Source organism: Anomaloglossus baeobatrachus, chromosome 5, assembly GCF_048569485.1.
Source record: "Anomaloglossus baeobatrachus isolate aAnoBae1 chromosome 5, aAnoBae1.hap1, whole genome shotgun sequence".
NCBI classification, from domain to species: Eukaryota; Metazoa; Chordata; class Amphibia; order Anura; family Aromobatidae; genus Anomaloglossus; species Anomaloglossus baeobatrachus.
Window position 1 is genome coordinate 240,305,464 of NC_134357.1, and position 12,031 is coordinate 240,317,494.

At 46.2% G+C, this 12,031-nt stretch overlaps 1 protein-coding gene across 1 annotated transcript in view; it reads right to left on the reverse strand.

Moving 5' to 3' along the window:
• Positions 1–3,379: 3,379 nt before the first annotated feature.
• Positions 3,380–12,031, reverse strand: part of LOC142311125 (uncharacterized) — a 55,610-nt gene continuing 46,958 nt past the window's right edge. The window contains exons 3-6 of the mRNA XM_075349260.1: positions 11,783–11,933; positions 11,499–11,687; positions 8,880–9,021; positions 3,380–4,770 (exon numbers count right to left, since the gene is read on the reverse strand). Coding sequence (XP_075205375.1) covers positions 3,692–4,770; positions 8,880–9,021; positions 11,499–11,687; positions 11,783–11,860 — 1,488 coding nt within the window. The 5' untranslated portion in view covers positions 11,861–11,933 and the 3' untranslated portion in view covers positions 3,380–3,691. The remainder of the gene's footprint in view (positions 4,771–8,879; positions 9,022–11,498; positions 11,688–11,782; positions 11,934–12,031) is intronic.

The following is a 12,031-nucleotide window of genomic DNA, read 5'->3' on the forward strand; positions in this document are numbered from 1 at the left end:
CATGCACCTGTGGGATGTGCTAGAAAAAAAGGTAGCACAGCTAAGATTTGGGACACCGCATCAATAAACCAAAGAAATCAATTTGGGTAAAATTATAGTAATTTCAAAAATACTAAAGACGGCGTGCATGTTGGTGGTAAAAACGTGCAAATATATCCTTGTTTTCAACCAAACATCTGTGGGATGTACAGGAAAAATAAACCTGATCCTTGGAGGCCCCATTTTGCAGCTTACAGTACCTCTTCACCTGAAGTCAGGCTGACCTTGAAATGCATTTTATTGGAACAAATATGTTAATGTTATTGAAGAAGAAACCTGAACTTGATTTTATTTGAAATAACAGGCTGCTGATAACCCCGCTTGTTTCTGGCTGCATTGGAGACCGATACAAAATCTATTGTTTTGGTCTCTCTGGTAGGGGGTCTGCAGGTTCAAGCAGCAGACAAACAATTAAGAATAATCTTTGCTACCTTCATCTTATTTTTTGTGTTAAATAATTGTTCCATTGAGTAATTCTCATTCATAGAAGAAAACGGGGTTGTAATATCATGCCTGATCTGACATAATGCAGTAAAGTTGCCAGGCACATGGTCTAAAAAAAATGCCACCAATACAAGTCAGTACATTACAAAAATAGAAATCAGACTTAAACGGGAATCTGTCAGCAGGTTTTTGCTATATAAGCTGAAGCCAGGAGAAGATACCTGGAACACAGCTTCCCTGTGTGGAGAACATGTTATGATGTCCATATTCTGCTGAAGCTTGTTGCACGGTTGCTCAGGCTGCAGCTTGTCTTCTGCTGTCAACTCTTAAGGGTAGGGCTGAGCAAAGTGCAGCCCACGGGCATGTCGGACCCTCTGTCTGTTCTAGTCCGGCCCGTGGACTGAGACAGCTGAAGGGCTGAAAACAGTGGATTGCGGGTTGTACCATACTTTCCTTCATCTGCTGCCCACCACCCAATGTCACCTCTATTTGCATCTTCAGGATGCAGACAGCGGTGAACACATTGGTGAATGACTGTCATTGGCTCCATCATCAACAAATCAGGCACAGCAGACAGGATGACGTCACACTATCAAGTGTGCAAGTATGTGGGTTTTTTTCATGTAGATGGGATGTTTACATGTATGTAGGAGACTGTGTGTGGGCTCATAATGTATATACCGTAGTAGGCTATGTAGGGGGCTCATAATGTATATAGGAGGTTAGGTGGAGGCTCACTGTATATAAGAGGCTATGTGGGGCTCAGAAATGATTACAGGAGGTTAAGTGGGGGTCATAATGTATATGGGAGGCTAAGTGAGAACATATTTTACATAGCCTCTTATGTGTAGGCACATAATGTATATAGGAGGCATTGTGGGGCTTATACTGTATATAGGAGGCTATGTGGGGCTCATACTGTATATTATGAGCTATGTGGAGGCTCAACCTATATAGGAGGCCTTGCGGTTGCTCACAATATACGGTATATAGAGGGCCTATGTGGAGGCTCAACTGTATACAGAATGGCTATGTTGGGGCTCATATTGTATATAAGGGTATATGTAGGGGTTCATACTGTATGTAGGATGGCTATGTGTGGGCTCAAATTGTATATAGAGGGCTGTGCAAGGGCTCATGCTGTATATAAGGGGCTGTGTGAGGGCTCATTCTCTATTTAGGGAGATATGTGAGGGGGGCTGTCTGTGGGCTCATACTACATATAGGGAGATGTCAGCATACTTAATTCTGCTCTATATTAAGTGACAATTAACAATAATATAAAATAGTAATTTAATTAATAAGTTAATATTAAAATTGAGCAGTATTAATTTCAGCCTATTGTTTCAGCCCTCCAGACCAGTCAGGGTCTTTCATGTGGCCCCCTCAGGATAATAAATTGCCTATCCCTGCGGCAGGGCAACTATGATCAATTCTGTGAAATCATACCTATTTGTGGTGTGCACAGTTCCAGTAAATAAATGGAAATTCAGTAAATAAGGGATGGATCTTCTCATGTGACTGATGTCTCCTCCCCTTCTGGGAGTTGCAAATAGATAAGGGAGGATGAAGTTTAGGCTCACAGAGCCTTTGTGTTGGTGTCTACAATGTGATACTGAGATGTGGACTATGTCACAGATGGCAGGGCTGATCCTATTTATCCTACAACACCCCTGTAATGCTTTCTATGTTTTTAGGTTCTTCGGCCGCTGTTTGTTGAATGTGTCCCTGGGAAAGCTGCCATTCAATTTTCCCAGACTACAACTAACAGCAGCTGAAGATCATAACGTGATTGGGGCATTGGATAGGGGGTGTAGTTTATGCAGGCCCTGGTCACTGTTCACTAGTACTTACAGTGATCAGAGCAGAACAGTCATATCATTGCCAACTGTGATACTCTGATCACAGTAATTACCGGTGAGCACAAGACCATGTACCAGAGCTCCAGCAATAACCTACTGTCAGTGCTGCATGAAATCACTGCAGTCCAGGTGCCCAGGCCTATGCTCACTAAAGACTGGTAATCACTGTGATTGGAGTGCTGCGGCCGGCAATCTTCCGCTCTGATCACAGTAAGTAGTGGTGAAATAGGAAAATTGTAGCCCACCGACCCCTATGGACTAGACATGACAATGGGGATGCACAGCTCACAGTGGAGACATCTACCTCATAGGAGATCAGGGTAAAAACAAGTGTCATGCTGACACAAAGGATGCATTCAGACGACTGTAAAAATAGGTCAGAGACTGAACGGCAATGCCTGGACTAGTGGTGCGTCTCCTGACCCTAGCGGAAAAGCTGCATAGAAATATATGAAAGTATCACGCTCTGTTGAGGAGAGCTGCGGCCTATCTGGGCTATACAATCCGATCTTGGACTGATTTATATAGTCGTCTGAGTGCACCCTTAGGCTATGTGTCCACGATAGAATGTACCTGCGGATTTTTCTGCATGAAAATCCGCGACTTTCGCGGCAAATCCGCACCTTATTTTTGCCGCGGATTTACCGCGAATTTGCCGCGGATTTTGATGCGGATTTCCCCCCCCCCCCCCATTCTATACCCAAAATCCGCACCAAAATCCGCACCAATAATTGACATGCTGCAGATTTTTCCGGATCAAAATCCGCGGCAAATCCGCCGCGGAAAAATCCGCAGCATGGACACAGCATTTCCAAAATGCCATTGAAATGGCTTTGAAGTGCCGCTGCTGCAGATTTTCGGAAAATCCGCGGTAAATCCGCAGCAAATCCGCGGCAAAATCCGCGCAAAATCCGCAGCGTGGGCACATAGCCTTACACACAATTAAACATGGCAGCCCCCCAGTGGGTTAATAAATATATAAAAACATTTTTAACAGTTCTAGCCATTTATCCTTCATGAGGGCTCTATATTCATTACAATCTTTCTTTATTTTTTATTAAGTATCTGGTCAGAATAAGCTTATTCTCAATTATCCTAGCAAATTGATTTACAGTCATTTTGAGTTAAACTTTAATAACATTCTGTAGGTCATCAAGAACATATTCAAGAGCATATAAATATGCAATGCAAATGGAACAGGGGTTGCGTTGTCAGAAATGTAATACCGATTATATATAACACATGGGAATTTGAAGACCTATTGACAAAAAATGCTGATAAACCTTCATATTGCTTGTAGTTCACAGTAGAACACTGGGATTTTTGCTTGGAGCCATCTCATGTATTCACATCACAGTGACCACATTTAGTGGAGAAATACTGTTCCCTTCTGTGTGAGTTTTCTGATGCTTAAGAAGGTCCGAGTTGGTGAGGAAACATGTTGAACACTCCGGACAGGAATACAATTTGTCTATGGTGTGAGTCTTTTGGTGACTTAGCAGGTTGGAATGACGCCTGAAGCACTTGCCACATTCTGAACAGCAGTGCGGCTTTTCCCCAGTGTGTATTTTATTGTGGTCAATAAGATTTGATATTCTTGAAAACCGTCTTCCACACTGCAAGCAGGGGTATGGCTTTTCCCCTGTATGAATTCGCTCATGTTTAACGAGTTCGGACTTACTGATGAAACACTTTCCACACTGACAGCACGAAAAGGGCTTCTCTCCTGTGTGGATTCGCTGATGACTTATAAGATTGGAATTCAACTTAAAACTTTTGCCGCATTCAAGACAAGAATACGGCCTCTCTTCCATGTGAATCTTCTGATGCCGAAGGAGATGTGACTTGTATGGAAAATTCTTACCACATTCTACACATATGAAACACATGGGATCTTTCTTTTTAAACTTGCTGTCACTTTTGGTGTAAATCCACGATGGACAATCCACGATATTTTCTTCGTCACCGGAAACTGGTTCATCCTTAATTTGAGAAAATGAATCTTTACGAACACGATCTCTAGGTGCATAAGTGTCAGTGTACTGTTGGGGATCTGTACACGTTTCCGAGCTAGGAAGATTTTCTGCTGCATCCAGTGCAGATTCTTCCTTTGTATGTAATTGATCGGTGCGTGCACAGAGGGCAGTATTTGAAGTGTTGGCTCCACCACATAAGACCGATTCCTTCTTAACACGAGACGGAGAGTACTGTGAGTATTGTGCAAATTTATACATTTTAGTCTTGGTGAGAGATGGTTCTTTACATGAAGCTAGTGTCTCCATAGCACTCTGTGGACTGTCGTCCATATCTGGGACATATGATTCGTACTTTGCAGTGCTTACAGCAAGACTGTTCTCAATCATATCATCCTGAGAAGAAACAGGGGAGGGAGACCCTCCTGATATGTCTGTATCATCAGTGAAATCTGTTAGAAAATAAATACATAATGGTAAGGTGTTAGAAGCACTGCCATGCATTTGTGAGAAGTAGAAGGCTTCTTGGCAATCAATATAACATCTGTGAGAGATGGAGGTGTGAACTGCACCTACTTAGACCACAGACTGGAAGGCTTTTTCTTGGCAATCGGCCAGCTTAAGGTAAAAAAAAAAAATGCCTCAGTCCAGTTCCTGATCTAATTAAAATTCATGGAGTTAAAGAAGATAAATAGAAATATAAGCCAAAGAAAAGGCTTAAAGGGAAGGTGTCAAAAAAAAAATTCAATGTTCTAATGTTTTGTTTAAATATTACTATTTTTTAATTGAACAAATTATAAAAACATTTTTTTTTACAGTTTGATATTTTCCATTCTTAACCACTTGGGGGAGCAGCTGCTGAAATCCTCCAGAAACCCCACTGTAGAAGTAGCTCACATTACAGCTGCAGTAAAAGTGGGTGGAATCTGCTCTCCTGTGTGTGATGTCACAGCTCCCCCTCCCAGTCTGGGTGTCTCCAAAAAGATGAGAGGATGAAGTGTAGGGGACACAGTGCGGAGCCATTTTGCTGGTGACTGCAAAGTGATCCTAATGTGTCCTAAAGACAGCTCATAGTGCTCCACTGTATCCCAATGCCCCACTGTGTCCAGTGCCCCCATATACTGTGCTGCATAGTGCTCCACTGTATCCCAATGCCACACTGTGTCCAGTGCCACCATATACTGTGCTGCTAGTGCTCCACTGTATCCCAATGCCCCACTGTATCGAGTGCCCCCCATATACTGTGCTGCCTGCGGAGATCGGAGGTCCGAAATGACATGCAACAAGGAGGGGTGATCTGCAGCCTGAGCGGCACTGCACTACAGATGTCACCCGCGATCACCGCTTCCAGCCGCATGCAGTCTCCTCAAACCTGTGCCCCCGACAGCCTGTCCTGTCAGCGATCACAGTACATACCGTGTTTTTCCACAAATAAGACACTGTCTTATATTTTTTTTGCCCCCCAAAAAAGCACTAGGGCTTATTTTTGGAGGAGGTCTTATTCTTGGAGAAACACGGTTGGGGGTAAGTTTACCCCCCAAAAAAAGCAGACTTCCCCCCCCACTTCCCAGGAGACTCATACTCACCAGACCCGGACGTCTGCGTGGTTCCCAGGTCCTCCTGTGATCTCCGGTCGGTGCTGCACGCCGTCCCTACCCTGCTGCTAGCTGACACACATAAGATCCCAGACACACACAGCAGATCACACACACAGCAGATCTCTCACTCAAAACACACACACACACACAGCAGATCAGATATACACAGCAGATCACACACAGCAGATCACAGGCGCACACACAGCCAATCACAGGCGCACGCACAGCCGATCACAGGCGCACGCACAGCCGATCACAGGCGCACGCACAGCCGATCACAGGCGCACGCACAGCCCATCACAGGCGCACGCACAGCCCATCACAGGCGCACGCACAGCCCATCACAGGCGCACGCACAGCCCATCACAGGCGCACGCACAGCCCATCACAGGCGCACGCACAGCCCATCACAGGCGCACGCACAGCCCATCACAGGCGCACGCACAGCCCATCACAGGCGCACGCACAGCCCATCACAGGCGCACGCACAGCCCATCACAGGCGCACGCACAGCCCATCACAGGCGCACGCACAGCCCATCACAGGCGCACGCACAGCCCATCACAGGCGCACGCACAGCCCATCACAGGCGCACGCACAGCCCATCACAGGCGCACGCACAGCCCATCACAGGCGCACGCACAGCCCATCACAGGCGCACGCACAGCCCATCACAGGCGCACGCACAGCCCATCACAGGCGCACGCACAGCCCATCACAGGCGCACGCACAGCCCATCACAGGCGCACGCACAGCCCATCACAGGCGCACGCACAGCCCATCACAGGCGCACGCACAGCCCATCACAGGCGCACGCACAGCCCATCACAGGCGCACGCACAGCCCATCACAGGCGCACGCACAGCCCATCACAGGCGCACGCACAGCCCATCACAGGCGCACGCACAGCCCATCACAGGCGCACGCACAGCCCATCACAGGCGCACGCACAGCCCATCACAGGCGCACGCACAGCCCATCACAGGCGCACGCACAGCCCATCACAGGCGCACGCACAGCCCATCACAGGCGCACGCACAGCCCATCACAGGCGCACGCACAGCCCATCACAGGCGCACGCACAGCCCATCACAGGCGCACGCACAGCCCATCACAGGCGCACGCACAGCCCATCACAGGCGCACGCACAGCCCATCACAGGCGCACGCACAGCCCATCACAGGCGCACGCACAGCCCATCACAGGCGCACGCACAGCCCATCACAGGCGCACGCACAGCCCATCACAGGCGCACGCACAGCCCATCACAGGCGCACGCACAGCCCATCACAGGCGCACGCACAGCCCATCACAGGCGCACGCACAGCCCATCACAGGCGCACGCACAGCCCATCACAGGCGCACGCACAGCCCATCACAGGCGCACGCACAGCCCATCACAGGCGCACGCACAGCCCATCACAGGCGCACGCACAGCCAATCACAGGCGCACGCACAGCCAATCACAGGCACACACAGCCAATCACAGGCACACACAGCCAATCACAGGCACACACAGCCAATCACAGGCACACACAGCCAATCACAGGCACACACAGCCAATCACAGACACACACAGCAGATCACACACACACACACACACACACCATCACATCCAGCACTTACAGCAGCAGGGAATGAGAGCAAGTCACGTGTCCGGCCGCAGGTCCTGTTAGTCGTGCTGCACCGCACTGCCTCTCAGGATTCTCCCAGCGAGAAGAGATCGGTGTCACTGGATGAGGTGAGTGTGTATGCCATCTGATGTGTGTGCGATCCGGTGTGTGATTTCATGTTTGCGTGTGATCCGATGTTTGTGTGTGCGATCTGATTATGTGTGTGATCCGATGTTTGTGTGTGAGATCTGGTGTGTGTGATCTGATTTTGTGTGTGTGTGATCTGATTTTGTGTGTGTGTGTGTGTGTGATCTGATTTTGTGTGTGTGTGTGTGTGTGTGTGTGTGTGTGTGTGTGTGTGTGTGTGTGTGTGAGCTGATGTGTGCGATCACTGCAGGTCCTGCCGCTCGGTGTCTGGTGAGTGTAATTGCCAGGTGCCGCTGTCTATAATGAAGTGTCCAGCAGTATCTGTAACTTTTTTAGCTGCATGGACACTTCATTATTGATCCGGGACTAGGGCTTATTTTCGGGGGAGGGCTTATATTTAAGCCTTTCTCCGAAAATGCTGAAAATCCCTGCTAGGGCTTATTTTTGGGGGAGGTCTTATTTTTGGAAAAACACGGTAGCAGCGAGGAGCAGAGGCCAGAGGTGAGCACACGTGGAGGAGGGGGGGTGAGCAGCGGAGGGGGTGGTGGCAAGCAGCGTGAGAGGGGGTGGTGGTGAGCAACGAGTGTGGGGTGAGCGGGGGAGGGGGTGGTGAGTGGTGGTGAGCGACGGAGTGGAGGGTGAGCGGCTGGGTGGGGAGCAGCCAGGATCAGTTACTGTGCAATTGCAATCACCGCTGTCCAGCACCGGTACTCACCCCAGCCAGAGCGAGTGTCAGGGGGAAAGTGCGGCACACAGCATACGCTATGAGCTCCACGAAGATGGTGGAGATCTCCTCCCTCTGCTATGATCTGGACAACCCAGGGGGCATGTCCAGTTCTCAGCAGAAGCTGATTCTGTGTTAAAGTATAGGGTTGCAGCCCGACATCGGTCTTTTATGCACAGGTGCTGGCATATTTGAGGTGAGTAACTGTCGTTACACACAGCAAATCCAAGATGGCAGCCTCCAGTGCTTCAATAAAAATAGAATGAAATAAAAACGAAATAAACTGTGAATTTAATTTTGTATTAAAAATACTTGATTTCATAATCACTATTATTAATACAAAAATAAAAAAAGGTGACACCTTACCTTTAAGTACTTAATTTATTTTTAATGTCTTTTTTTTTTTCTTTTTATAAATGTTAAAGATTTGATCCTTTTGCACATTGGATGCACAGCTAGCTCTAGAAATCATCTCTTACCAGGTGAGCGTCTCCGGTAAGTTTCCGTCTTGACGTCTGTGTTCTGATTCTTGCAGCTTTCTAAATAGTCCCACGCGTCCACTGAAGAATCATCATCATTATCATCATCATCATCATCTTCATCTTGTAAATTGCCAGGGACCTGACACAGGTGATGATACATGTATCATACAGATGTCACTATAATGTTATCATCCCCAAATTTAGCTATCCTTACTATAGTACACATACTGTTTTGCTCTAATGAATCATGCAGAAATACTTTTTTTTTTTTTTAATCCAATCAATTTTTATTGTAGGAAGTTACATTACAAAAAGGAGAAATTCAGGTATCATTGGCAATAATACACAGAGGACAACGCTGTAACATGTGGTAGTATCCTCTTTGATTATGATTCACATTTCCTGTCATACCAACACCAATCATGTCTGATGCAAGTTGCAACTTTTTAGGTTAATCAATACCCAATACGTATAGTCAACCTACCAATATACTCTTTAATCCTCAAAACGAGGGATCCAAACAACCAGAACCAGAGAGTAAGAAAGGAAGATAAGAAAGGGAGGGGAGAGAGAGGTGGGGGAGAGGGGGAGAACCATGGATGGTTGCAAGGAAGCAACCAGGGAGGGGGAGGGGGGAGGGAGGGAATTGGATGGTGTTTCGGGGTAGCCCGAGCAGTAACAACAACAGAGATTTAAACACCTTGACTATTGACATGTGGTATGGGTGAACTCCCTGCGTAACACTCTCTTTGACCCTATTTGACCCGTTTTTAATTATCAACAGTTTGCCCTGGAGACAGATGCCTGACAGGGGAAGCATATACAGAGTTTAGCCACGTGTCCCAAATCTGAAGTATTTTGTTTTTGGCGCGGATGGAGTGAGCCAGACAGAACTCGTATTGGCATTGGAGATTAATTCGGTTATATAGTTCAACTAATGTAGGCGTCTTTGGGGATTTCCAGTGCAAACTTATGCAATATCTGGCAGCTACTAGAATGTGAACTAATAAACCCCTGGATTCCCAAGAGAACTCCTCTATACCCACGTTTAGCACTGCCAGAGCCGGATTCGGATTAATACGATTGCCTGTCAGCTCACCCATAAGGCCAAACACCTCCAACCAGAAGGAGAAAACCTTGGGACAAGCCCACCAGCAGTGACCAAGAGTACCCCTTTGGAGGCAGCCCTTCCAACAATGTGGCGAATAATTTGGGAGGAACTGTGCTAAGTTGGCTGGGGACCGATACCATCGCAGGTGTACTTTTTTCAGTTGCTCCAGATGATTTATACACTTGGAATATTTTTGGATATTTGCTGATGCAGAGTGCCAGTTTGAAGGAGAGGTAGAGACACTCAACTCCACGTCCCATTTATTCATATAAGGAGATTTTTGCTCTTCGGGGGGGTTATTGAGCCATTTGTATGTCGAGGAGATACCTTTGGATTTAATTATCTTTTTAAATACCAAAGCCTTTGTTGTAGGTAACAGAGGCTTTGACTTTGGAGGAAATTTAGAGGCCAGAAAATGACTAATTTGGATGTGTTGATAGAAACAGCCCTTTAAAGAGGGGTGTTCCCGTACTATTTCATTAAAGGGGTTAACACCCATATCAGAGTATAGATCCGCCAGCACTGTAATGCCCGATCCCTCCCACCTGGCCAGATTCAAAAAGGGGATTTGAGATTCCAATGACTTGAGGGAAATCTCTGAAAGAGGAATCTGAATCTTATGAATCAAGTCATTTCGCCAGACCTCCAGGGAGGCTGACATGGTGGGAACACACAGGGAGAACCGTGAACGGCTCAAATATTCTGCTTCCATCATTCTTCTGACCGAGCCCTGGCGGGACAGGAAATTTTCAATCTGAGCCCATCTATGTGAATTACCTGGACGCCACCATTCCTTTAGTGATTCAATTAGTAAGGCTTTATAATATGCCGTTATGTTTGGGGTGCCCAATCCCCCTAAGTCATATGGGGGGTATAACACTTTACCTGCGACCCTAGCCCTTTTATTACCCCAGACAAATTTGTTAGTCAACGATTCATGCAGAAATACTAATGACATGTATATGGCAGTAGTAGATGAGTTATTGTGTGTATGTTACTGATGGTCTATCCTTAGGATCTGATCATTGGTGGTCCGATACTCAGCACCCCAACAATGAACAGAACTTAAAATCAAGCTCCGTTTAAGATGTAGCGGCCACTGCACATTTCCAGAGCAGATACTTTGCATCAGTGATAGATACACAACAGATTATACATAGGATGCATTGGATCCCTAGTGTAACCTCTTAGTGGAAAATTTTGTAACTTTATGTCAGCACTAAATACCGCAAGTGTGGAGGGGGCTCAGAAGTGTATCGCTAGTCTTGTGAATATCAGTATGAGGCAGAGCTAAGAAAGACTGCAATTTCACTAGATACTGTAATATAGTAAAAAAAAAAAAAATATATATATATACACTTGGCCGTTTAAGGGGGTTTATGTAGCTTAGCATGTTTTTAAAAAATGAGGTTGTAAATTTCTAATTTGAGAGAAAATACAAATTCTATTTGCGATTAATAAGGAAAACAAAATGTCCTGTATATTATTGTCCCAACAACGCTCACCTCTGGACTCAGCAGCTCAATTATCTTGTTGGCGAGTTCCAGAATCTTCTGCTCATTGTTGGCTTCATGCATCAATAAGTGAGATGGAGGCTCCGAGGTCAGATGCTGGGCTCTGCTCCAGCCTCCCGACACATTGGGGCGACTGCTAGATGTCACACGCTTCCTGGGCTTTTTCGTTGGACCATAAAACTAAACAGATGAATAAATATATTCCACTTATTAGTTATTCAAGATTAATAAAGGGGGATATTCAGGGTCCTGTGAACCAATTCCTTATATCTCACCTCTCCAGTCAGCAGATATATGATCTCCAATGTAAGTTTTAATATGTTCTCAGTCATGTGACTTTTGTCCTTATCCATCCCCCCTTAGATAGGTTCAAAGACTGGGACTATGTAGTGTATTGTAAACGTTTGCCAGATTTCAGGTAAAGGCCTGTTAAAAAAAACCCCCAAAAACGTTAAAATCATTGATGTAACAATTAAAGCATAAAATAAGAAAGAAAACCACCACATTTCCTTCCAAAGCCAGCA